The 26,990-nt window shown below is 45.2% G+C and overlaps 1 protein-coding gene across 3 annotated transcripts; it reads right to left on the bottom strand.

Annotated features, from left to right (window-relative positions):
* Nucleotides 1-789: 789 nt before the first annotated feature.
* Nucleotides 790-25,211, bottom strand: LOC124027352 (inward rectifier potassium channel 16-like). Of its 3 annotated transcripts, none has more exons than XM_046339797.1 (2): nt 25,059-25,211; nt 790-2,310 (listed from the first exon to the last, which is right to left on the bottom strand). In XM_046339797.1, the coding sequence occupies exon 2, from the start codon at nt 2,277-2,279 to the stop codon at nt 1,116-1,118; it is 1,164 nt and encodes a 387-aa protein (XP_046195753.1). In that variant the 5' UTR covers nt 2,280-2,310; nt 25,059-25,211; the 3' UTR covers nt 790-1,115. The 3 variants fall into 3 exon arrangements, with proteins under 3 accessions (XP_046195753.1, XP_046195754.1, XP_046195755.1); XM_046339798.1 differs by lacking the exon at nt 25,059-25,211 and adding an exon at nt 13,515-13,839; XM_046339799.1 differs by lacking the exon at nt 25,059-25,211 and adding an exon at nt 4,462-4,750.
* Nucleotides 25,212-26,990: the final 1,779 nt, after the last annotated feature.

Genomic DNA, 26,990 nt, shown 5'->3' with positions numbered 1-26,990 from the left:
TATCCATATTTGGGTTCCACCGTTCATATTTGATATCCGGATAGACATCGTAATCACTGCCATCAACCTCTTCAGCTGAAGAAGATACTTTGCTTTGCACGGGCGGACTTTGAAAACACATGTGCCTATTCCCCGCCCTGTCGTTGTAGTCGACCAATAGAAAGCTACAGCGCTTGTTTGGACTCCAGCATCAAATAGTTCATCATGTTCAAAGCCCATGCGCGCACACGATAATAATAAGACTGATAAAAGGGCTATTAAAAATAATACTACAATTTTGTTATAATAATATAAAAAATATATACATTATTTTAATCAACCTTACACTAAGTAATCCGTTTATTAGGTCATCTCATATACTTGTTTGAGTATAGTTGTCTACAGTACAGCACACACACACACACACACACACACACACACACACACACACACACACACACACACACACACACACACACACACACACACACACACACACACACACACACACACACACACACACACACACACACACACACACACACACACACACTGAACACACACTGAACACAAGGTGGTGATATAGAGGTACTGGCCGCAGTCGTCAGTGATAAGGAACAGCTCTGTGATTTAACCCCAGTGTAGAATGTGATGCAGGTTGAATTAAACACATGATTTAGAATGGAACTGTAAATATATTGCATATGACTTCACTACAATGCACAATAATCAATCTTCATCTTTTTGACTTTTCACTAAAGAAACATGGGAGGTATTTTTGTATTTGAATAAAACTTTACGAACATCACATCAGAAAAAAAGTATATTTATTTTAAATTTGGTGCAGTCTGTCGATCACAACAAAGACGTTGAAATGAGGCCTTTTGGACGTCAGATGTGACTTCAACAACGTACGCTTTGTTTATTTATTTCATCACATTTAGTTCAATTATTACATTCATAAAGGATATAACAAAGGAGTATAAAATATGATATAAAATAGTTATTTACAATGAAACTACCCTATTACACTTACTCAAGTCCTTTCCTGAAGTCCTGTGTGATAATGTACTATATAACCATAATGTAACAGTGTAGTTATCTGTCTCTGCTGTTTTGGGATTATCACAGCGTCATCAGAGCCACGCCTCCTGAACCACCTCCTCACTGACATCAGCCAAGGACCTCCGGAATTTCCTGCTCGATCTCACAAACGGCCGCTGCGATTGGACGATAGACTCCGTTGTCGGCGGTCTCCCCCTGTCACTCTCCTGGGCGCTGACCATGGGTGTCTGCACCCAGGTGGTCTGATGAAACAGGGCATAGTCTACCTTGTAGTGCCTCCTCCCCACCTGCACCATGTCCTGGAAGCGCTGGCCCCAGCGGATGTCTGCCGGGCTGTAAGACGTGCGTGTCTGGTGCAGGATGCCTGTGGAGTCACCGGTGTAGGTGAAGGACACTACCAGGTCAAAGTCCTCCTCCGCCAGGCTGTCCGGTCCCAGGCTGTAGAGGGGGCTTCCAGGCTCCAGCTTGTGAACGATGCTGGCCGGGGTGGCCAGGATGAGGTGTCTACTCTGGATGTCTAGGTCCTGGTAGGTCACGGAGATCATCCCAGAGGGGTGCTTCATGGTGCGGACCAGCTGCGCCCGGGCGGTGCCTTCCAGGATGTGGTTCCTGCGGAAGTCGGCGATACGCCACACAAGGCACAGGGCGCCGTTGCGCGCGTTGACCACGGCGGAGTTGCTGAAGCCCACTGTCTGCGCTCTCTTGCTCGCGCACGCCATTTTGGCCACAGTGATGCCAATGACGACTGTGTCGATGAAGCAACTCATCAGGGCCTGGATAGTCACCACCACGATGGCCACCATGCAGTTCTCCGTCATCACCCGGAAGCCATAGCCGATAGTTGCCTGGGTCGACATGGAGTACAGGAAGGCGGAAGTGAAACTGCGGACGTTCGCCACACACGGAGCCGTGTCATGGTCCTCCAGGTCTTTGTGGACGTAGGCGATCAGGAAGTAGAGGACGCTGAAGAAGAGCCAGGAGAGGATGTAGGAGAGGCAGAAGATGAGGAGCATGACCCTCCAGCGGAGCTCCACCAGTGTGGTGAAGATGTCGGCTAGGAAGAAGCTCCACTGGCCCGGGGACTGGTGGAACACCACGGGGCAGCTACCGTCCTTCAGCATGTAGCGCAGCTTTTTCTCCCCCTCCCCCCGGCCAAGATCTCCTCTGCCCATGGTGTGTGTCGTGATGTGTTGGGTATCAATGATACACTGCTGCTGGTCCATGCCTGGACTCATTTTAACAAGGGCTCTTGTGTCGTGCCTCCCCCTGAAAAATATATATATTTGTGAGGTTAGTGTGATTAGTAAAACAAAAAACAATATATACTGTACACAGTCCTATAGGTAGAAGTACACATAAAGTAAAGCGTTTTTATTTGGTCTAGTTTAGTCTCTTTTTACAAGGGTTTAGGTGAGGAAAGGATGTTATTGGTGAGAGACCATCTCCATTACAAGCCAGCTTAATGTCATCAGGTTCCTGTGTTTGTTGAAGGGAACCCTCCATGTTTGAAGAAACAGGCTAGGTCACACCTTGCCCGAGGCTATCAGCACCTGAATGACCGTGACAATGTCATGCCCATGCTGTGAAAACACATTATCTTGTTGGCTGATTATTTACGAGAACTGTGATTTGCTAGGGGGAACACAGTAAGAAGCTGTGCGATTACATTTAATGATAGTCCAAATAATAGCCACATTCATTCATTTCAATAAATATTTTCCATAATTTTACAGAAATGAAGACAGGATGAGTCAAAATGAAAGGCAAAATCAGATGTCAAATGAACATGCCTTTGTGAAACTCCATGTGCAATATAATTGCTGTAACCAATACAGCCAAAAGGAGAGAGACTTCTGGGTTTTTCCTTCCTTTGTGTTCGCTTCACTAGTCGTCCAGAAAGTTCCATTCATTTGTCCTAACATGCTATACAACCATAACACATACATTGTCTATTCCCATTGGCAACAAATGTTTAACGTCATGTTTAACGTCAAAGTTGTACTTTCCTTCATTGCAGGTTTCTCTAGACGGCCTACTTTGAAAAACTGGAACCTTCTTCATTGTGCCCTCAAACTTGATCTAGTGACTCTCAATGTAAACATTGAAGAGTTTTCTGGTTAAAAAAACAAGCCTTATACAACCTTTCCTTGTTTAGTTTCACCATCTTACTGACCTAGTACGGATTCTGTTATACCTCACAGATCAACAGTAACCAAGGAAATAGACCTTAAATCCCTCACCTAGTCCAAGTATTGATCCTTTCACCCTTTGATCTATATCGGGGCATTATCAGAACACATCTATAAAGATTCAACTAGGATTTAGGCTGGGTGGGGAAAGAGATCATAATTTTTTTCTTACCAGGAAAGTACCTCATTTTAATTAGACAGACTTGGCCTGTCTGATTAAAATATTTTACCCTGCTCCGCCCCAGAACAATGGAACACAGAGGACAATGTACATGTCTATTTAAAACTGCTACAATTTAAGATTACTTAAGGTGGATGATACACTGAACTGAGAATACCACTAAAACCTGTGTTTCTGTGTCAAGCATCATTATAATATTTACTTTGTAGATTGTTTGTTTTTACTTACTACATTTTTTTACTTACAAGTTACACCTTCAAAACAGCTAACTATGCCTTCCGTTAAATACTCAGCACTTATTCCTTTCTTCACACCTACAGTGTTTTCATCAGACTTTAAATGATTGCGCTAACCTGGTGACTATATTAATTATTAGTCAGCTAACCGGTGCCATTATATCGCAATCAAGGTGCCAATTCATAAAGCAACTGAATATTTAAACACTGTCAGTCTAGAGTCCGTTCCAACTTCTCTTTCCCTGCATCGAGAATAATTGTATTGGGTCATTAACTGTAACCCTGAGCTCTGTGTTGTTATTAAGCTCTTTTGACTTTGAGGATAAATTATTATCCTGCATTTACCACGAATAGCATTCTCCTCTAAATGTTTCCATAAAAGTCCATCTTTACAGGGATACAACTAGATTCTGGCAAGTAGGTTGTTTTTCTACGTACCCAGGGTCAGATGAACCATATTAATGTCTCTGCGTGCACTATGACGTCTCTCGCGCTAGCGTACGCTACCATACCTGCAGACTTCTAGTCATTGCGCTAACACTAGCTAGCATTGGCTCGCCAAACTACCTCTAACTTTCTTAATACTGCACGCACAGACATAAAAATGGTACCCACCAGTTCACCTGACACTGGGTACGTAGAAATGCAGCTTACTCGAAGGCCTTACGTTCTCCAATAACAGTTTACCCTTTTATTGCAGCATTTTTGTTTTTCTTGACTGCACAAACAATCTCACCAAACAAACTCCCACTAATATATACAATGACATGTTAAAAGGGATATTTACCTAAATAAATACTGGTATCCTTACCCAGTAAAAAATGCTAATATCAAGACAATTGACTTGCATTGGATTTGTGCCACAAAAGCTAAGAAGTTAGTAAATAGTGGTCAGGTAAACAAAAGCAACGCATTGATTGATTGCTGTCATACTTTGTCCATAGACTGTTTACAGGAAGTGTCAAGCTCAATCCACGATTGTCTGTGGGTTTTCCCTTGTACTTGATTGATGAATTAAGGTCACGGATGAGTATGGAACTCCCCTCACCTGGTTGTCTAGGTCTTAATTGAAAGGAAAAAAACAAAAACTAGCAGACACTAGGCCCTCCACGGAATGAGTTTGACACCCCAGGTTTACAGGGTCTTTTTTAAATTTGGCTGAACTCTCTCTTTTTAATTGTTTTTTATTTATTTCACCTTTATTTAACCAGGTAGGCCAGTTGAGAACACCTTTATTTAACCAGGTAGGCCAGTTGAGAACACCTTTATTTAACCAGGTAGGCCAGTTGAGAACACCTTTATTTAACCAGGTAGGCCAGTTGAGAACAAGTTCTCATTTACAACTGCGACCTGGCCAAGATAAAGCAAAGCAGTGCGACACAAACAACAACACAGAGTTACACATGCAATAAACAAACATACAGTCAATAACACAATAGAGAAAAAAAGTCTATATACAGCATGTGCAAATGAGGTTAGATGAGGGAGGTAAGGCAATAAATAGGCCATAGTGGCGAAATAATTACAATTTAGCAATTAAACACTGGAGTGATAGATGTGCAAGTAGAGATACTGGGGTGCAAAGGAGCTAAAAAATAAATAACAGTATGGGGATGAGGTAGTTGGATGGGCTATTTACAGATGGGCTATGTACAGGTGCAGTGATCTGTGAGCTGCTATGACAGCTTAAAGCTAGTGAGGGAGATATGGGTCTCCAGCTTCAGTGATTTTTGCAATTCGTTACAGTCATTAGCAGCAGAGAAATGGAAGGAAAGGCGGCCAAAGGAGGAATTGGCTTTGGGGGCGACCAGTGAAATATACCTGCTGGAGCGCTTGCTACGGGTGGGTGCTGCTATGGTGACCAGTGAGCAGAGATAAGACATTTAGTTCTGATTATTGCATATGTACAGCACTCAAAAGTATGACTTCTAAATATTTAAGATAATTGTTGATATTCTAATTGTAGATGTATGACCATGCTTCCATGTCCTTTAATTGCATTATAGTTACAATGCTGTCCTTCATAGGTAGACTCATCGATATGATGGTGATGCAGAAAGGAAACTATTTATTGGGTACATTACCACAACAACTAACAGGGTGACGCATGAGGCTCAACTTCTCTGCTGTTTTGGTCCCGTGGCTACCACCCAGTGAACAGCATGAAGAGAACCCCTGCACATACTGCACATACTGATACTGTGTTTGACTGTGTGAGAGCAAAGTCTACCTTTAAACATATGTAATAAAATATATTTGAAAAAGTGTTTCATCTAGTGGATTTATGACTTTATTGAGTCTGAACACTTATGCTATCTCTGGTTTATAATCATTAATGGCAGTGATGTAAAGTACTTACAGAGCCTTTGGAAATGATTCAAACCTCTTGAATTTTTCCACATTTTGTCACTTTACATAAAATTGTTTCCCCCCCTCATCTACACACATAAACACCCCATAATGACAAAGCAAAAACAGGGTTTTAGATTTTTTTTGTGCAAATGTTTTACAAATGAAAAATGAGAAATATCACATTTACATAAGTATTCAGAACCTTTACTCAGTACTTTCTGAAGCACCTTTGGCAGCAAATACAGCCTTGAGTCTTCTCAATTTGGGGAGTTTCTCCCATTCTTCTCTGCAGATTCTCTCAACCTCTGTCAGGTTGGATGGGGAGTGTCGCTGCACAGCTATTTTCAGGTCTCTACGGAGATGTTAGATCGGGTTCAAGTCAGGGCTCTGGCTGGGTCACTAAAGGACATTCAGAGTCTTGTCCCGACGCCACTCCTGCGTTGTCTTGGCTGTGTGATTAGGGTCATTGTCCTGTTAGAAGGTGAACCTTCGCCCCAGTCTGAGGTCCTGAGCGCTCTGGAGCAGGATTTCATCAAGGATCTCTCTCTCTACTTTGCTCCGTTCATCTTTCCTTCGATCCTGAATAGTCTCCCAGTCCCTGGTGCTGAAAAACATCCCCACAGCATGATGCTGCCACCACCATGCTTCACTGTAGGGATGGTGCCAGGTTTCCTCCAGACGTGACGCTTGGCATTTAGGCAGAAGAGGTCAATCTTGGTTTCATCAGACCAGAGAATGTTGTTTCTCATGGTCTGAGAGTCCTTTACGTTCCTTTTGGCAAACTCCAAGTGGCCTATCATGTGCCTTTTACTGAGGAGTGGCTTCTGTCTGGCCACTATACCATAAAAGCCTGATTCTGGAAGGTTCTCCCGTCTCCACAGAGGAACTCTGGAGCTCTGTCAGTGACCATCAGGATCTCGGTCACCTCCCTGATCAAGGCCCTTCTCCCCCTATTGCTCAGTTTGGCCAGGTGTCCAGCTCTAGGAAGAGTCTTGGTGGTTCCAAACTTCTTCCATTTAAGAATGATGGAGGCCACTGTGTTCTTGGGTACCCTTCCCCATATCTGTGCCTCGACACAATCCTGTTTCAGAGCTCTACGAACAATTCCTTCAACCTCATGTCTTGGTTTTTGCTATGACATGTACTGTCAACTGTGGGACCTTATATAGACCGGTGTGTGCCTTTCCAAATCATGTCCAGTCAGTTGAATTTACTACAGGTGGACTCCAATCAAGTTGTAGAAACATCTCAAGGATGATCAATGGAAACAGGATGCATCTGAGCTCAATTTTGAGTCTCATAACAAAGGGTCTGAACACTTACTGTATGTAAATTTTTATTTTTTATTTCTAAAAACCTGTTTTTGTTATGCAGGTGAATGAGGACCCAAAAGCGACTTGGCGGAAACAGAGTCTTTAATCCAGTAAAGTAAATTTACAATCATAAGGCATAATTCCACTCATAATGACGAGAACAGACTGGAGACTCGATCAAGAACTGCAGGTTGCCTCGGGAAGGCACTTGAACGTAGCAGACTCAGACACCTGCTCACCACGCAGCATCTGAGGGAAACACGACACGACAGGGCGATACACAGACACAGCACGGTGAACAATAGACAAGGATCCGACAGGGCAGAAACGGAAAACAAGGGGAGAAATAGGGACTCTAATCAGGGGGAAAGATAGGGAACAGGTGTGGGAAGACTAAATGATTGATTAGGGGAATAGGAACAGCTGGGAGCAGGAACGGAGCGATAGAGAGAAGAGAGAGAGGGAGGAAGAGAGAAAGAGGGGAACGAACCTAAAAAGACCAGCAGGGGGGAAAACGAACAGAGGGAAAAGCAAAATGACAAGACAATCTAAGACAAAACATGACAGTACCCCCCCACTCACCGAGCGCCTCCCGGCGCACTCGAGGAGGAATCCTGGCGGCAACGGAGGAAATCATCAATAAGTGAACGGTCCAGCACGTCCCGAGACGGAACCCAACTCCTCTCCTCAGGACCGTAACCCTCCCAATCCACTAAGTATTGGTGACCCCGTCCCCGAGAACGCATGTCCATGATCCTACGTACCTTGTAAATAGGTGCGCTCTCGACAAGGACGGGAGGGGGGAGGGAAGACGAACGGGGTGCGAAGAAAGGGCTTGACACAGGAGACATGGAAGACAGGATGGACGCGACGAAGATGTCGCGGAAGAAGCAGTCGCACAGCGACAGGATTGACGACCTGGGAGACACGGAACGGACCAATGAACCGCGGAGTCAACTTACGAGAAGCTGTCGTAAGAGGAAGGTTGCGAGTGGAAAGCCACACTCTCTGGCCGCAACAATACCTTGGACTCTTAATCCTACGTTTATTGGCGGCTCTCACAGTCTGTGCCCTGTAACGGCAAAGTGCAGACCTCACCCTCCTCCAGGTGCGCTCACAACGTTGGACAAACGCTTGAGCGGAGGGAACGCTGGACTCGGCAAGCTGGGATGAGAACAGAGGAGGCTGGTAACCCAGACTACTCTGAAACGGAGATAACCCGGTAGCAGACGAAGGAAGCGAGTTGTGAGCGTATTCTGCCCAGGGAGCTGTTCTGCCCAAGACGCAGGGTTTCTGAAAGAAAGGCTGCGTAGTATGCGACCAATCGTCTGATTGGCCCTCTCTGCTTGACCGTTAGACTGGGGATGAAACCCGGAAGAGAGACTGACGGACGCACCAATCAAACGACAGAACTCCCTCCAAAACTGTGACGTGAATTGCGGGCCTCTGTCTGAAACGGCGTCTAACGGGAGGCCATGAATTCTGAACACATTCTCGATGATGATTTGTGCCGTCTCCTTAGCGGAAGGAAGTTTAGCGAGGGGAATGAAATGTGCCGCCTTAGAGAACCTATCGACAACCGTAAGAATCACAGTCTTCCCCGCAGACAAAGGCAGACCGGTAATGAAGTCTAGGGCGATGTGAGACCATGGTCGAGAAGGAATGGGGAGCGGTCTGAGACGACCGGCAGGAGGAGAGTTACCCGACTTAGTCTGCGCGCAGTCCGAACAAGCAGCCACGAAACGGCGCGTGTCACGCTCCTGAGTCGGCCACCAAAAGCGCTGGCGAATAGACGCAAGAGTGCCTCGAACACCGGGATGACCAGCTAACTTGGCAGAGTGAGCCCACTGAAGAACAGCCAGACGAGTGGAAACAGGAACGAAAAGGAGGTTACTAGGACAAGCGCGCGGCGACGCAGTGTGCGTGAGTGCTTGCTTAACCTGTCTTTCAATTCCCCAGACTGTCAACCCGACAACACGCCCATAAGGAAGAATCCCCTCGGGATCAGTAGAAGCCACAGAAGAACTAAACAGACGGGATAAGGCATCAGGCTTGGTGTTTTTGCTACCCGGACGGTAAGAAATCACAAACTCGAAACGAGCGAAAAACAACGCCCAACGAGCTTGACGGGCATTAAGTCGTTTGGCAGAACGGATGTACTCAAGGTTCTTATGGTCTGTCCAAACGACAAAGGAACGGTCGCCCCCTCCAACCACTGTCGCCATTCGCCAAGGGCTAAGCGGATGGCGAGCAGTTCGCGGTTACCCACATCATAGTTGCGTTCAGATGGCGACAGGCGATGAGAAAAATAAGCGCAAGGATGAACCTTATCGTCAGACTGGAAGCGCTGGGATAGAATGGCTCCCACGCCTACCTCTGAAGCGTCAACCTCGACAATGAATTGTCTAGTGACGTCAGGAGTAACGAGGATAGGAGCGGACGTAAAACGTTCTTTTAGAAGATCAAAAGCTCCCTGGGCGGAACCGGACCACTTAAAACACGTCTTGACAGAAGTAAGAGCTGTGAGAGGGGCAGCAACTTGACCGAAATTACGAATGAAACGCCGATAGAAATTAGCGAAACCTAAAAAGCGCTGCAACTCGACACGTGACCTTGGAACGGGCCAATCACTGACAGCTTGGACCTTAGCGGAATCCATCTGAATGCCTTCAGCGGAAATAACGGAACCGAGAAAAGTAACGGAGGAGACATGAAAAGAGCACTTCTCAGCCTTCACGTAGAGACAATTCTCTAAAAGGCGCTGTAGAACACGTCGAACGTGCTGAACATGAATCTCGAGTGACGGTGAAAAAATCAGGATATCGTCAAGATAGACAAAAACAAAGATGTTCAGCATGTCTCTCAGAACATCATTAACTAATGCCTGAAAAACAGCTGGCGCATTGGCGAGACCAAACGGCAGAACCCGGTACTCAAAATGCCCTAACGGAGTGTTAAACGCCGTTTTCCACTCGTCCCCCTCTCTGATGCGCACGAGATGGTAAGCGTTACGAAGGTCCAGCTTAGTAAAGCACCTGGCTCCCTGCAGAATCTCGAAGGCTGATGACATAAGGGGAAGCGGATAACGATTCTTAACCGTTATGTCATTCAGCCCTCGATAATCCACGCAGGGGCGCAGAGTACCGTCCTTCTTCTTAACAAAAAAGAACCCCGCCCCGGCCGGAGAGGAAGAAGGCACTAAGGTACCGGCGTCAAGAGACACAGATAAATAATCCTCGAGAGCCTTACGTTCGGGAGCCGACAGAGAGTATAGTCTACCCCGAGGAGGAGTGGTCCCCGGAAGGAGATCAATACTACAATCATACGACCGGTGAGGAGGAAGGGAGTTGGCTCGGGACCGACTGAAGACCGTGCGCAGATCATGATATTCCTCCGGCACTCCTGTCAAATCGCCAGGTTCCTCCTGAGAAGTGGGGACAGAAGAAATGGGAGGGATGGCAGACATTAAACACTTCACATGACAAGAAACGTTCCAGGATAGGATAGAATTACTAGACCAATTAATAGAAGGATTATGACATACTAGCCAGGGATGACCCAAAACAACAGGTGTAAAAGGTGAACGAAAAATCAAAAAAGAAATAGTCTCACTGTGGTTACCAGATACTGTGAGAGTTAAAGGTAGTGTCTCAAATCTGATACTGGGAAGATGACTACCATCTAAGGCAAACATGGGCGTAGGCTTGTCTAACTGTCTGAAAGGAATGTCATGTTTCCGAGCCCATGCTTCGTCCATGAAACAACCCTCAGCCCCAGAGTCAATCAAGGCACTGCATGTAGCACCCGAACCGGTCCAGCGTAGATGGACCGACATAGTAGTACAGGATCTAGATGAAGAGACCTGAGTAGTAGCGCTCACCAGTAGCCCTCCGCTTACTGATGAGCTCTGGCCTTTACTGGACATGAATTGACAAAATGTCCATCAAATCCGCAATAGAGGCACAGGCGGTTGGTGATCCTCCGTTCCCTCTCCTTAGTCGAGATGCGAATACCTCCCAGCTGCATGGGCTCAGTCTCTGAGCCAGAGGAGGGAGATGGTTGCGATGCGGAGCAGGGAAACACCGTTGACGCGAGCTCTCTTCCACGAGCTTGGTGACGAAGATCTACCCGTCGTTCTATGCGGATGGCGAGAGCAATCAAAGAGTCCACACTGGAAGGAACCTCCCGAGAGAGAATCTCATCTTTAACCACTGCGTGGAGTCCCTCCAGAAAACGAGCGAGCAGCGCCGGCTCGTTCCAGTCACTAGAGGCAGCAAGAGTGCGAAACTCTATAGAGTAATCCGTTATGGATCGATCACCTTGGCATAGGGAAGCCAGGGCCCTAGAAGCCTCCCTACCAAAAACTGAACGGTCAAAAACCCGAATCATCTCCTCTTTAAAGTTCAGGTAATTGTTTGAACAATCAGCCCTTGCCTCCCAGATAGCTGTGCCCCACTCTCGAGCCCGGCCAGTAAGGAGTGAAATGACGTAAGCAACCCGAGCTCTCTCGCTAGAGTATGTGTTGGGTTGGAGAGAGAACACAATATCACACTGGGTGAGAAAGGAGCGGCACTCCGTGGGCTGCCCGGAGTAGCAAGGTGGGTTATTAACCCTAGGTTCCGGAGGCTCGGCAGGCCAGGAAGTAACAGGTGGCACGAGACGAAGACTCTGGAACTGTCCAGAGAGGTCGGAAACCTGAGCGGCCAGGTTCTCCACGGCATGGCGAGCAGCAGACAATTCCTGCTCGTGTCTGCCGAGCATGGCTCCTTGGATCTCGACGGCAGTGTTACGAGCGTCTGTAGTCGCTGGGTCCATTCTTTGGTCGGATCCTTCTGTTATGCAGGTGAATGAGGACCCAAAAGCGACTTGGCGAAAACAGAGTCTTTAATCCAGTAAAGTAAATTTACAATCATAAGGCATAATTCCACTCGTAATGACGAGAACAGACTGGAGACTCGATCAAGAACTGCAGGTTGCCTCGGGAAGGCACTTGAACGTAGCAGACTCAGACACCTGCTCACCACGCAGCATCTGAGGGAAACACGACACGACAGGGCGATACACAGACACAGCACGGTGAAAAATAGACAAGGATCCGACAGGGCAGAAACGGAAAACAAGGGGAGAAATAGGGACTCTAATCAGGGGGAAAGATAGGGAACAGGTGTGGGAAGACTAAATGATTGATTAGGGGAATAGGAACAGCTGGGAGCAGGAACGGAGCGATAGAGAGAAGAGAGAGAGGGAGGAAGAGAGAAAGAGGGGAACGAACCTAAAAAGACCAGCAGGGGTGAAAACGAACAGAGGGAAAAGCAAAATGACAAGACAATCTAAGACAAAACATGACAGTTTTTGCTTTGTTATTATGGGGTATTGTGTGTAGATTGGTGAGAAAAAAACGATTTAATAAATTGTAGAATAAGGCTGTAACGTAACAAAATGTGGAAAAAGTCAAGGGGTCTGAGTACTTTCCGAATGCACTGTAAGTAAAAATAGTTTAAGGTACTACTCTGTACTTTACTACTTATATTTTTGACAAGTTTTAATTTGACGTCTTTACATTTCTAAAAAAAATATTTTTTACTCCATACATTTTCCCTGACACCCAAAAGTTACATTTGAATGCTGAGCAGGTCATGAAAATGGTCCAATTCACGCAAAAGAACATCCCCGGTCATCCCTACTGCCTCTGATCTGGTGGACTCACTAAATACACATGCTTCATTTGTAAATTATGTCTGAGTGTTGGAGTGTGCCCCTGGCTCTCCATAAATACAAATACATACAAACGGTGCCGTCTAGTTTGCTTAAAGGAAAACTCCACCCAAAAACAATGTTTTGGTATTTCAAAATGCTTTGCCTGTCAGCAGTAAAGTTTTCAAGATATGTATCTTTCAAAATACAGAAATCATCCCGTATGATGCATTTAGCATCAAATGATGCTGCATTTCACATCACATGATTCATTATACATTTACTTTTGATAGTTAAATATATTTCAAACCAAATACTTTTACTCAAGTAATATTTTACTGGGTGACTCTCACTTTTACATGAGTCATTTTCTATTAAGGTATCTTTCCTTTTACTCAAGTGTGTCAACGGGACACTTTTCCACCACTGATTAATGGCATCACAAAACAACTATTTTACTTTATTCCTGTTTTGCAACTGTGTATTAATTTCCAAGAAATATCACCTTTGGAAAGATCTTCAGGTTCCAATAGCCTACAGTCGTGGCCAAAAGTTTTGAGAATGACACAAATATTAATTTTCACAAAGTCTGCTGCCTCAGTTTGTATGATGGCGATTTGCATATACTCCAGAATGGTATGAAGAGTAATCAGATGAATTGTAATGAATTGCAAAGTCACTCTTTGCCATGCAAATATACTGAATCTCCAAAAAACATTTCCACTGTATTTCAGCCCTGTCACAAAAGGACCAGCTGACATCATGTCAGTGATTCTCTCGTTAAATGAGTGTTGACGAGGATAAGGCTGAAGATCACTCAGTCATGCTCATTGTTCTTCCTCTGTCAGCCGTGGTTACCTGCAAGGAAACACGTGCCGTCATCAATGCTTTGCACAAAAAGGGCTTCACAGTCAAGGATATTTCTGCCAGTAAGATTGCACCCAAATCAACCATTTATCAGATCATCAAGAACTTCAAGGAGAGAGGTTCAATTGTGAAGAAGGCTTCAGGGTGCCCAAGAAAGTCCAGCAAACACCAGGACCGTCTCCTAAAGTTGATTCAGCTGCGGGATCGGAGCACCACCAGTACAGAGCTCGCTCAGGAATGGCAGCAGGCAGGTGTGAGTGCATCTGCACGCACAGTGAGACGAAGACTTTTGGAGGATGGCCTGGTGTCAAGAAGGGCAACAAAGAAGCCACTTCTCTCCAGGAAAAACATCAGGGACAGTCTGATATTCTGGAAAAGGTACAGGGATTGGACTGCTGAGGACTGGGGTAAAGTCATTTTCTCTGATGAATCCCCTTTCTGATTGTTTGGGGCATCCGGAAAAAAGCTTGTCCGGAGAAGACAAGGTGAGCGCTACCATCAGTCCTGTATCATGCCAACATTAAAGCATCCTGAGACCATTCATGTGTAGGGTTGCTTCTCAGCCAAGGGAGTGGGCTCACTCACTATTTTGCCTAAGAACACAGCCATGAATAAAGAAAGGTACCAAAACATCCTCCAAAAGCAACTTCTCCCAACCATCCAGGAACAGGTTGGTGACGAACAATGCCTTTTCCAGCATGATGGAGCACCTTGCCATAATGCAAAAGTGATATCTAAGTGGCTCAGGGAACAAAACATTGATGTTTTGGGTCCATGGACAGGAAACTCCTCAGACTCTAATCCCATTGAGAATTTTTGGTCAATCCTCAAGAGGCAGGTGGACAAACAAAACCCCACAAATTCTGACAAACTCCAAGCATTGATTATGTAAGAATGGGCTGCCATCAGTCCGGATGTAGCCCAGAAGTTAATTGACAGCATGCCAGGGCAGATTGCAGAGGTCTTGAAAAAGAAGGGTCAACACTGCAAATATTGACTCTGCATCAACTTCATGTAATTGTCAATAAAAGCCTTTGACACTTATGAAATGCTTGTAATTCTACTTCAGTATTCCATAGTAACATCTGACAAAAATATCTAAAGACACTGAAGCAGCAAACTTTGTGAAAATTAATATTTGTGTCATTCTCAAAACTTTTGGCCACGACTGAATTTCCAAACAAAACTTACTGTCCCACTTTATTTGGAAAGTCCAGATTTTCCATCTGTAGATGCTCGACAGATGGTCATACTATTAACAAACTCTGTTGATTATCAATTGCTTGCTAAGATTACGGTTACGGTTAGAAGAAGCGTCAGGGTAAGGGTTAAGTTTAGGGTTAGGATAAGGGTTAAGTTTAGGGTTAGGATAAGGGTTAAGTTTAGGGTTAGGATAAGGGTTAAGTTTAGGGTTAGGATAAGGGTTAAGTTTAGGGTTAGGATAAAGGTTAAGTTTAGGGTTAGGGTAACGGTTAAGTTTAGGGTTAGGATAAGGGTTAAGTTTAGGGTTAGGATAAGGGTTAAGGTAAGGGTTAGGATAAGGGTTAAGTTTAGGGTTAGGATAAGGGTTAAGTTTAGGGTTAGGGTAAGGGTTAAGTTTAGGGTTAGGGTAAGGGTTAAGTTTAGGGTTAGGATAAGGGTTAAGTTTAGGGTTAGGATAAGGGTTTAGGGTTAGGATAAGGGTTAAGTTTAGGGTTAGGGTAAGGGTTAAGTTTAGGGTTAGGGTAAGGGTTAAGTTTAGGGTTAGGATAAGGGTTAAGGTAAGGGTTAGAGCTAGGGTTAGGATAAGGGTTAGGGTAAGGGTTAAGTTTAGGGTTAGGATAAGGGTTAAGGTAAGGGTTAGAGCTAGGGTTAGGATAAGGGTTAAGGTAAGGGTTAGAGCTAGGGTTAGGATAAGGGTTTAAGGGGTTAGGATAAGGGTTAGAGCTAGGGTTAGGAGAGCTAAGGGTTAAGGTAAGGGTTAGAGCTAGGGTTAGGATAAGGGTTAAGGTATTAGAGCTAGGTTAGGATAAGGGTTAAGGTAAGTTAGAGCTAGGGTTAGGATAAGGGTAAGGGTTAAGGTTAGGATAAGGGTTAGGGTTAGAGCTAGGGTTAGGATAAGGGTTAAGGTAAGGGTTAGAGCTTTAGGATAAGGGTTAAGGTAAGGGTTAGAGCTAGGGTTAGGATAAGGGTTAAGGTAAGGGTTAGAGCTAGGGTTAGGATAAGGGTTAAGGTAAGGGTTAGAGCTAGGGTTAGGATAAGGGTTAAGGTAGGGTTAGAGCTAGGGTTAGGATAAGGGTTAAGGTAAGGGTTAGAGCTAGGGTTAGGATAAGGGTTAAGGTAAGGGTTAGAGCTAGGGTTAGGATAAGGGTTAGGAAGGTAAGGGTTAGAGCTAGGTAAGGGTTAAGGTAAGGGTTAGAGCTAGGGTTAGGATAAGGGTTAAGGTAAGGGTTAGAGCTAGGGTTAGGATAAGGGTTAAGGTAAGGGTTAGAGCTAGGGTTAGGATAAGGGTTAAGGTAGGGTTAGAGGGTTAGATAAGCTAGGGTTAGGATAAGGGTTAGGGTTAATAAGGGTTAGGTAGCTAGGGTTAGGATAAGAAGGTAAGGGTTAGAGCTAGGGTTAGGATAAGGGTTAAGTTAGGAGCTAGGGTTAGGATAAGGGTTAATAAGGTTAGGGTTAGAGCTAGGGTTAGGATAAGGGTTAAGGTAAGGGTTAGAGCTAGGGTTAGGATAAGGGTTAAGGTAAGAGCTAGGGTTAGGATAAGGGTTAAGGTAAGGGTTAGAGCTAGGGTTAGGATAAGGGTTAAGGTAAGGGTTAGAGCTAGGGTTAGGATAAGGGTTAAGGTAAGGGTTAGGGTAAGGGTTAGGATAAGGGTTAAGGTAAGGGTTAGAGCTAGGGTTAGGATAAGGGTTAAGGTAAGGGTTAGAGCTAGGGTTAGGATAAGGGTTAAGGTAAGGGTTAGAGCTAGGGTTAGGATAAGGGTTAAGGTAAGGGTTAGAGCTAGGGTTAGGGTTAGGATTAGGAGGGTTAAGGTTAAGGGTTAGAGCTAGGGTTAGGATAAGGGTTAAGGTAGGGTTAGAGCTAGGGGTTAGGATAAGGGTTAAGGTAAGGGTTAGAGCTAGGGTTAGGATAAGGGTTAAGGTAAGGGTTAGAGCTAGGGTTAGGATTAAGGGTTAAGGTAGGAGGGTTAGAGCTAGGGTTAGGATAAGGGTTAAGGTAAGGGTTAGAGCTAGGGTTAGGATAAGATAAGGGTTAGAGCTAGGGTTAGGATAAGGGTTAAGGTAAGCTTAGGCTAGGGTTAGGATAAGGGTTAAGGTAAGGGTTAGAGCTAGGGTTAGGATAAGGGTTAAGGTAAGGGTTAGAGCTAGGGTTAGGATAAGGGTTAAGGTAAGGGTTAGAGCTAGGGTAAGGGTTAGGATTAGAGGGTTAGGATAAGGGTTAAGGGGGTTAGAGCTAGGGTTAGGATAAGGGTTAAGGTAAGGGTTAGAGCTAGGGTTAGGATAAGGGTTAAGGTAAGGGTTAGAGCTAGGGTTAGGATAAGGGTTAAGGTAAGGGTTAGAGCTAGGGTTAGGATAAGGGTTAAGGTAAGGGTTAGAGCTAGGGTTAGGATAAGGGTTAAGGTAAGGGTTAGAGCTAGGGTTAGGATAAGGGTTAAGGTAAGGGTTAGAGCTAGGGTTAGGATAAGGGTTAAGGTAAGGGTTAGAGCTAGGGTTAGGATAAGGGTTAAGGGTTAGAGCTAGGGTTAAGGGTTAGGTAGCTAGAGGGTTAGGGTTAGGATAAGGGTTAAGGTAAGGGTTAGAGCTAGGGTTAGGATAAGGGTTAAGTTTAGAGCTAGGGTTAGGATAAGGGTTAAGGTTTAGAGCTAGGGTTAGGATAAGGGTTAGGTATTAGAGCTAGGGTTAGGATAAGGTTAAGGTAAGGGTTAGAGCTAGGGTTAGGATAAGGGTTAGAGCTAGGGATAAGGGTTAAGGTAAGGGTTAGAGCTAGGGTTAGGAAGGGTTAAGGGTTAAGCTAGGGTTAGGATAAGGGTTAGGGTTAGAGCTAGGGTTAGGATAAGGGTTAGGATAAGGGTTAAGGTAGGGTTAGAGCTAGGGTTAGGATAAGGGTTAAGGTAAGGGTTAGAGCTAGGGTTAGGATAAGGGTTAAGGTAAGGGTTAGAGCTAGGGTTAGGATAAGGGTTAAGGTAAGGGTTAGAGCTAGGGTTAGGATAAGGGTTAAGGTAAGGGTTAAGGTAAGGGTTAGGATAAGGGTTAAGGTAAGGGTTAGAGCTAGGGTTAGGATAAGGGTTAAGGTAAGGGTTAGAGCTAGGGTTAGGATAAGGGTTAAGGTAAGGGTTAGAGCTAGGGTTAGGATAAGGGTTAAGGTAAGGGTTAGCTAGGGTTAGGATAAGGGTTAGGTAAGGGTTAGAGCTAGGGTTTAAGGTATTAGAGCTAGGGTTAGGATAAGGGTTAAGGTAAGGGTTAGAGCTAGGGTTAGGATAAGGGTTAAGGTAAGGGTTAGAGCTAGGGTTAGGATAAGGGTTAAGGTAAGGGTTAGAGCTAGGGTTAGGATAAGGGTTAAGGTAAGGGTTAGAGCTAGGGTTAGGATAAGGGTTAAGGTAAGGGTTAGAGCTAGGGTTAGGATAAGGTTAAGGTTTAGAGCTAGGGTTAGGATAAGGGTTAGAGCTAGGGTTAGGATAAGGGTTAAGGTAAGGGTTAGAGCTAGGGTTAGGATAAGGGTTAAGGTAAGGGTTAGGGTAAGGGTTAAGGTAAGGGTTAGAGCTAGGGTTAGGATAAGGGTTAAGGTAAGGGTTAGAGCTAGGGTTAGGATAAAGTTAGGATTAGAGCTAGGTTAGGATAAGGGTAAGGGTTAGAGCTAGGGTTAGGATAAGGGTTAAGGTAAGGGTTAGAGCTAGGGTTAGGATAAGGGTTAAGGTAAGGGTTAGGATAAGGGTTAAGGTAAGGGTTAGAGCTAGGGTTAGGATAAGGGTTAAGGTAAGGGTTAGAGCTAGGGTTAGGATAAGGTTAAGGTAAGGGTTAGAGCTAGGGTTAGGATAAGGGTTAAGGTAAGGGTTAGAGCTAGGGTTAGGATAAGGGTTAGAGCTAGGGTTAGGATAAGGGTTAAGGTAAGGGTTAGAGCTAGGGTTAGGATAAGGGTTAAGGTAAGGGTTAGGGTAAGGGTTAAGGTAAGGGTTAGAGCTAGGGTTAGGATAAGGGTTAAGGTAAGGGTTAGAGCTAGGGTTAGGATAAGCTAGGGTTAGGATAAGGGTTAAGGTAAGGGTTAGAGCTAGGGTTAGGATAAGGGTTAAGGTAAGGGTTAGAGCTAGGGTTAGGATAAGGGTTAAGGTAAGGGTTAGAGCTAGGGTTAGGATAAGGGTTAAGGTAAGGGTTAGAGCTAGGGTTAGGATAAGGGTTAGAGCTAGGGTTAGGATAAGGGTTAAGGTAAGGGTTAGAGCTAGGGTTAGGATAAGGGTTAAGGTAAGGGTTAGAGCTAGGATAAGGGTTAGGATAAGGGTTAAGGTAAGGGTTAGGAGCTAGGGTTAGGATAAGGGTTAAGGTAAGGGTTAGAGCTAGGGTTAGGATAAGGGTTAGGATAAGGGTTAGGATAAGGGTTAAGGGTTAGAGCTAGGGTTAGGATAAGGGTTAAGGTAAGGGTTAGAGCTAGGGTTAGGATAAGGTTTAAGGTAAGGGTTAGAGCTAGGGTTAGGATAAGGGTTAAGGTAAGGGTTAGAGCTAGGGTTAGGATAAGGGTTAGAGCTAGGGTTAGGATAAGGGTTAAGGTAAGGGTTAGAGCTAGGGTTAGGATAAGGGTTAGGTATTAGAGCTAGGTTAGGATAAGGGTTAAGGTAGGGTTAGAGCTAGGGTTAGGATAAGGGTTAAGGTAAGGTTAGAGCTAGGGTTAGGATAAGGGTTAAGGTAAGGGTTAGAGCTAGGGTTAGGATAAGGGTTAAGGTAAGGGTTAGAGCTAGGGTTAGGATAAGGGTTAAGGTAGGATAAGGGTTAAGCTAGGGTTAGGAGGGTTAAGGTTTAGGGGTTAGTAGGAGGGTTAGGGTTAAAGGGTTAAGGTAAGGGTTAGAGCTAGGGTTAGGATAAGGGTTAAGGGTTAGAGCTAGGTTAGGATAAGCTAGGGTTAGGATTAAGGGTTAGAGCTAGGGTTAGGATAAGGGTTAAGGTAAGAGGTTAGAGCTAGGGTTAGGATAAGGGTTAAGGTAAGGGTTAGAGCTAGGGTTAGGATAAGGGTTAAGGTAAGGGTTAGAGCTAGGGTTAGGATAAGGGTTATAAGGGTTAGAGCTAGGGTTAGGATAAGGGTTAAGGTAAGGGTTAGAGCTAGGGTTAGGATAAGGGTTAAGGTAAGGGTTAGAGCTAGGGTTAGGATAAGGGTTAAGGTAAGGGTTAGAGCTAGGGTTAGGATAAGGGTTAAGGTAAGGGTTAGAGCTAGGGTTAGGATAAGGGTTAAGGGTTAGAGGGTTAGATAAGGGTTAAGGTAAGGGTTAGAGCTAGGGTTAGGATAAGGGTTAAAGGGTTAGAGCTAGGGTTAGGATAAGGGTTAAGGTAAGGGTTAGAGCTAGGGTTAGGATAAGGGTTAAGGTAAGGGTTAGAGCTAGCTTAGGGTTAAGGTAAGGGTTAGAAGGGTTAGGATAGGGGTTAGGATAAGGGTTAAGGTAAGGGTTAGAGCTAGGGTTAGGATAAGGGTTAGAGCTAGGGTTAGGATAAGGGTTAGGTAAGGGTTAGAGCTAGGGTTAGGATAAGGGTTAAGGTAAGGGTTAGAGCTAGGGTTAAGGGTTAGAGCTAGGGTTAGGATAAGGGTTAAGGTAAGGGTTAGAGCTAGGGTTAGGATAAGGGTTAAGGTATTAGAGCTAGGGTTAGGATAAGGGTTAAGGGTTAGAGCTAGGGTTAGGATAAGGGTTAAGGTAAGGGTTAGAGCTAGGGTTAGGATAAGGGTTAAGGTAGGGTTAGAGCTAGGGTTAGGATAAGGGTTAAGGTAAGGGTTAGAGCTAGGGTTAGGATAAGGGTTAAGGTAAGGGTTAGAGCTAGGATAAGGGTTAAGGTAAGGGTTAGAGCTAGGGTTAGGATAAGGGTTAAGGTAAGGGTTAGAGCTAGGGTTAGGATAAGGGTTAAGGTAAGGGTTAGAGCTAGGGTTAGGATAAGGGTTAAGGTAAGGGTTAGAGCTAGGGTTAGGATAAGGGTTAAGGTAAGGGTTAGAGCTAGGGTTAGGATAAGGGTTAAGGTAAGGGTTAGAGCTAGGATAAGGGTTAAGGTAAGGGTTAGAGCTAGGGTTAGGATAAGGGTTAAGGTAAGGGTTAGAGCTAGGGTTAGGAAGGGTTAAAGGGTTAGGATAATAAGGGTTAAGGTAAGGGTTAGAGCTAGGGTTAGGATAAGGGTTAAGGTAAGGGTTAGAGCTAGGGTTAGGATAAGGGTTAAGGTAAGGGTTAGGATAAGGGTTAAGGGGTTAGGCTAGGGTTAGGATAAGGGTTAGAGCTAGGGTTAGGATAAGGGTTAAGGTAAGGGTTAGAGCTAGGGTTAGGATAAGGGTTAAGTTTAAGCTAGGTTAGGATAAGGGTTAGGTAGGGTTAGAGCTAGGGTTAGGATAAGGGTTAGAGGGGTAATAAGGGTTAGGTAGCTAGGGTTAGGATAAGGGTTAAGGTAAGGGTTAGAGCTAGGGTTAGGATAAGGGTTAGAGCTAGGGTTAGGATAAGGGTTAAGGTAAGGGTTAGAGCTAGGGTTAGGATAAGGGTTAAGGTAAGGGTTAGGGTAAGGGTTAAGGTAAGGGTTAGAGCTAGGGTTAGGATAAGGGTTAAGGTAAGGGTTAGAGCTAGGGTTAGGATAAGGGTTAAGGTAAGGGTTAGAGCTAGGGTTAGGATAAGGGTTAAGGTAAGGGTTAGAGCTAGGGTTAGGATAAGGGTTAAGGTAAGGGTTAGAGCTAGGGTTAGGATAAGGGTTAAGTTTAGGGTTAGGGTAAGGGTTAAGTTTAGGGTTAGGATAAGGGTTAAGGTAAGGGTTAGAGCTAGGGTTAGGATAAGGGTTAAGGTAAGGGTTAGAGCTAGGGTTAGGATAAGGGTTAAGGTAAGGGTTAGAGCTAGGGTTAGGATAAGGGTTAAGGTAAGGGTTAGAGCTAGGGTTAGGATAAGGGTTAAGGTAAGGGTTAGAGCTAGGGTTAGGATAAGGGTTAGAGCTAGGGTTAGGATAAGGGTTAAGGTAAGGGTTAGAGCTAGGGTTAGGATAAGGGTTAAGGTTAATAAGGGTTAAGGTAAGGGTTAGAGCTAGGGTTAGGATAAGGGTTAAGGTAAGGGTTAGAGCTAGGGGATAAGGGTTAAGGTAAGGGTTAGAGCTAGGGTTAGGATAAGGGTTAAGGTAAGGGTTAGAGCTAGGGTTAGGATAAGATTAAGGTAGGGTTAAGGCTAGGGTTAGGGTTTAAGGTAGGGTTAGAGCTAGGGTTAGGATAAGGGTTAAGGTAAGGGTTAGAGCTAGGGTTAGGATTAAGGGGGTTAGGAGGGTTAAGGTAAGGGTTAGAGCTAGGGTTAGGATAAGGGTTAAGGTAAGGGTTAGAGCTAGGGTTAGGATAAGGGTTAAGGTAAGGGTTAGAGCTAGGGTTAGGATAAGGGTTAAGGTAAGGGTTAGAGCTAGGGTTAGGATAAGGGTTAAGGTAAGGGTTAGAGCTAGGGTTAGGATAAGGGTTAAGGTAAGGGTTAGAGCTAGGGTTAGGATAAGGGTTAAGGTTAAGGGTTAGAGCTAGGGTTAGGATAAGGGTTAAGGTAAGGGTTAGAGCTAGGGTTAGGATAAGGGTTAAGGTAAGGGTTAGGGTTAGAGCTAGGGTTAGGATAAGGGTTAAGGTAAGGGTTAGAGCTAGGGTTAGGATAAGGGTTAGAGCTAGGGTTAGGGTAAGGGTTAAGTTTAGGGTTAGGATAAGGGTTAAGGTAAGGGTTAGAGCTAGGGTTAGGATAAGGGTTAAGGTAAGGGTTAGAGCTAGGGTTAGGATAAGGGTTAAGGTAGCTAGGTTAGGATAAGGGTTAAGGTAAGGGTTAGAGCTAGGGTTAGGATAAGGGTTAAGGTAAGGGTTAGAGCTAGGGTTAGGATAAGGGTTAAGGTAAGGGTTAGAGCTAGGGTTAGGATAAGGGTTAAGGTAAGGGTTAGAGCTAGGGTTAGGATAAGGGTTAAGGTAAGGGTTAGAGCTAGGGTTAGGATAAGGGTTAAGGTAAGGGTTAGAGCTAGGGTTAGGATAAGGGTTAAGGTAAGGGTTAGAGCTAGGGTTAGGATAAGGGTTAGAGCTAGGGTTAGGATAAGGGTTAGGGTTAGCTTAGAGGGTTAGGATTAAGGGTTAAGGTAAGGGTTAGAGCTAGGGTTAGGATTAAGGGTTAGAGCTAGGGTTAATAAGGGTTAGAGCTAGGGTTAGGATAAGGGTTAAGGTAAGGGTTAGAGCTAGGGTTAGGATAAGGGTTAAGGTAAGGGTTAGAGCTAGGGTTAGGATAAAGGGCTAGGGTTAAGGTAAGGGTTAGAGCTAGGGTTAGGATAAGGGTTAAGGTAAGGGTTAGAGCTAGGGTTAGGATAAGGGTTAAGGTTAGGATAAGGGTTAGAGCTAGGGTTAGGATAAGGGTTAAGGTAAGGGTTAGAGCTAGGGTTAGGATAAGGGTTAAGGTAAGGGTTAGAGCTAGGGTTAGGATAAGGGTTAAGGTAAGGGTTAGAGCTAGGGTTAGGATAAGGGTTAAGGTTAAGAGGGGTTAAGAGCTAGGGTTAGGATAAGGGTTAAGGTAAGGGTTAGAGCTAGGGTTAGGATAAGGGTTAAGGTAAGGGTTAGAGCTAGGGTTAGGATAAGGGTTAAGGTAAGGGTTAGAGCTAGGGTTAGGATAAGGGTTAAGGTAAGGGTTAGAGCTAGGGTTAGGATAAGGGTTAAGGTAAGGGTTAGAGCTAGGGTTAGGATAAGGTTTAAGGTAAGGGTTAGAGCTAGGGTTAGGATAAGGGTTAAGGTAAGGGTTAGAGCTAGGGTTAGGATAAGGGTTAGAGCTAGGGTTAGGATAAGGGTTAAGGTAAGGGTTAGAGCTAGGGTTAGGATAAGGGTTAGAGCTAGGGTTAGGATAAGGGTTAAGGTAAGGGTTAGAGCTAGGGTTAGGATAAGGGTTAGAGCTAGGGTTAGGATAAGGGTTAAGGTAAGGGTTAGAGCTAGGGTTAGGATAAGGGTTAGAGCTAGGGTTAGGATAAGGGTTAAGGTAAGGGTTAGAGCTAGGGTTAGGATAAGGGTTAAGGTAAGGGTTAGAGCTAGGGTTAGGATAAGGGTTAAGGTAAGGGTTAGAGCTAGGGTTAGGATAAGGGTTAAGGTAAGGGTTAGAGCTAGGGTTAGGATAAGGGTTAAGGTAAGGGTTAGAGCTAGGGTTATGGTTGTAGATAGATGAAATATTACTGATAGTCTACAGAGCATCTACAGATGGAGTATCCAAATAAAGTGGAACCACATTTATTTGCTCAGTTTGGGTCCCACTATCAAAAGTACTGATTCAGAAATGTTTACTTAAATTGAAACATTAGACTTTTGTTGTATAATAAGCCGAGTATAAAGACAATATGAATGTTTAATTGAACTAGTGTATGAATAATGTTTCTTGTGTGTTTAGATGAACCTGTAACAAACGCTCCACTGACACATGTTTACACACATTGGATGTGTGGGTGAAAAACAAGAAGATATCCTGTTTACACAAACACAGCTGTGCCTGCCACACACACAGCTGTGCCTGCCACACACACACAGCTGTGCCTGCCACACACACAGCTGTGCCTGCCACACACACAGCTGTGCCTGCCACACACACAGCTGTGCCTGCCACACACACACAGCTGTGCCTGCCACACACACAGCTGTGCCTGCCACACACACAGCTGTGCCTGCCACACTCACAGCTGTGCCTGCCACACACACAGCTGTGCCTGCCACACACACAGCTGTGCCTGCCACACACACACAGCTGTGCCTGCCACACACACAGCTGTGCCTGCCACACACAAAGCTGTGCCTCTGTGCCTGCCACACACACAGCTGTGCCTGCCACACACACAGCTGTGCCTGCCACACACACAGCTGTGCCTGCCACACACACAGCATTGTAAAATGTGTCCACATAAAATCTCTCCACAATAAGCCCAGAAAGAAACCAAAAATCACTTGTATACAACACTGCCTATATAAAAAAGTCAAACCATATCTAATTTCTGTTACTTAATGATAAGACACTTACTTCAGTTGTAGGTGTGTGTTTGAGACGTGAGGTTGTTGTCACTGAAACACAACGCAGACAAACAGGTAAATCCGGGCTGCTAAGAGTTGTTACGGTCAGTCTCTCACTTATAACCTATTTACAGGTGAGTGTGACCCTCTGAGGGCAGGACTGGCCCAGAGGCAAAGTCCCATGTCATTGAGTCTGATGATATGGGGCCAATCACACCACCCCTGAGAAAAACCCTATTGTGTCGATCCATAAGATTTTATGACCGGTGTAATATATTTACAGACAAATTAAAGATTACTTGCTAGATGTCAATGCTATTTCGATTTTCAATATGGAAGAAGGCTTTGTTGAAACACATTTTTATTGCAGTTGGCATAGGGCCAGGAGGTTTTCCTCACCATAAGTGACCTGAGCAGGAAAAGGTCATTTGGTGAATGAAAACTCCTGCGTGGGGACATCCCATGCTCCTGTTTTTACTTCTTGGGATGTTTTAGATCATTTATCCTGTTATGATGTGGGGGTTAGTTTAGTGTTAGCACACCGTTAGGCAACACACTACCAGGATACACTTCTACACCCCATCATCATGGCAGCGCCAACCTTGTCAAAGGCTCTGCCAGGAAGCCTTGATAAGCACAACAGGTGGTAGGGATCAGGATTGCTTGGCAATATGTGAACAGATGTCTCTCGTGCAAAGGTCCAGAACGGCAGGCAGTCTCAGGGTAGAGGCAAGCAGGGGTCACACAGAGGTCACACAGAGGTCACACGGAGGTGTGGCAAGTTATAGAGCGGCAGGCAGTCTCAGGGTAGGGGCAAGCAGGGGTCACACAGAGGTCACGCAGAGGTATGGCAAGTTATAGAACGGCAGGCAGTCTCAGGGTAGGGGCAAGCAGGGGTCACACAGAGGTCACGCAGAGGTATGGCAAGTTATAGAACGGCAGGCAGTCTCACGGTAGGGGCAAGCAGGGGTCACACAGAGGTCACGCAGAGGTATGGCAAGTTATAGAACGGCAGGCAGTCTCAGGGTAGGGGCAAGCAGGGGTCACACAGAGGTCACGCAGAGGTATGGCAAGTTATAGAACGGCAGGCAGTCTCAGGGTAGGGGCAAGCAGGGGTCACACAGAGGTCACGCAGAGGTATGGCAAGTTATAGAACGGCAGGCAGTCTCAGGGTAGGGGCAAGCAGGGGTCACACAGAGGTCAGTATGGCAAGTTATAGAACGGCAGGCAGTCTCACGGTAGGGGCAAGCAGGGGTCACACAGAGGTCACACAGAGGTGTGGCAAGTTATAGAACGGCAGGCAGGCTCAGGGTCAGGGCAGAACGGTCAAAACTGGGAAGGACTAGAAAACAGGAGCAAGAATAGACAGAAGCAGGGGAACAAACGCTGGTAGGTTTTACGAAACAAAACGAACTGGCAGCAAACAAACAGAAAACGCAGGTATAAATACACAGGGATAGGGAATAATGGGGAAGACGGGTGACACCTGGGGGGGGGGGTGGAGACAAGCACACAGACAGGTGAAACAACAGATCAGGGTGTGACACACATGTTTACTTCTCACATTTACGCAGACATCCAATCACATTACAGACCATGTAGCTAGGACCCCGAGACATAATGAGTCAGGTTACAGACCATGTAGCTAGGACCCCTAGACATAATGACTCAGGTTACAGACCATGTAGCTAGGACCCCTAGACATAATGACTCAGGTTACAGACCATGTAGCTGGGCCTAGGACCCCTAGACATAATGACTCAGGTTACAGACCATGTAGCTAGGACCCCTAGACATAATGACTCAGGTTACAGACCATGTAGCTAGGACCCCTAGACATAACGAATCAGGTTACAGACCATGTAGCTAGGACCTCTAGACATAATGACTCAGGTTACAGACCATGTAGCTGGGCCTAAGACCCCTAGACATAATGAGTTAG

Source organism: Oncorhynchus gorbuscha, unplaced genomic scaffold (genome assembly GCF_021184085.1).
Source record: "Oncorhynchus gorbuscha isolate QuinsamMale2020 ecotype Even-year unplaced genomic scaffold, OgorEven_v1.0 Un_scaffold_3130, whole genome shotgun sequence".
Lineage (NCBI taxonomy): Eukaryota > Metazoa > Chordata > Actinopteri > Salmoniformes > Salmonidae > Oncorhynchus > Oncorhynchus gorbuscha.
This window is presented reverse-complemented; position numbering and strand designations above follow the sequence as displayed.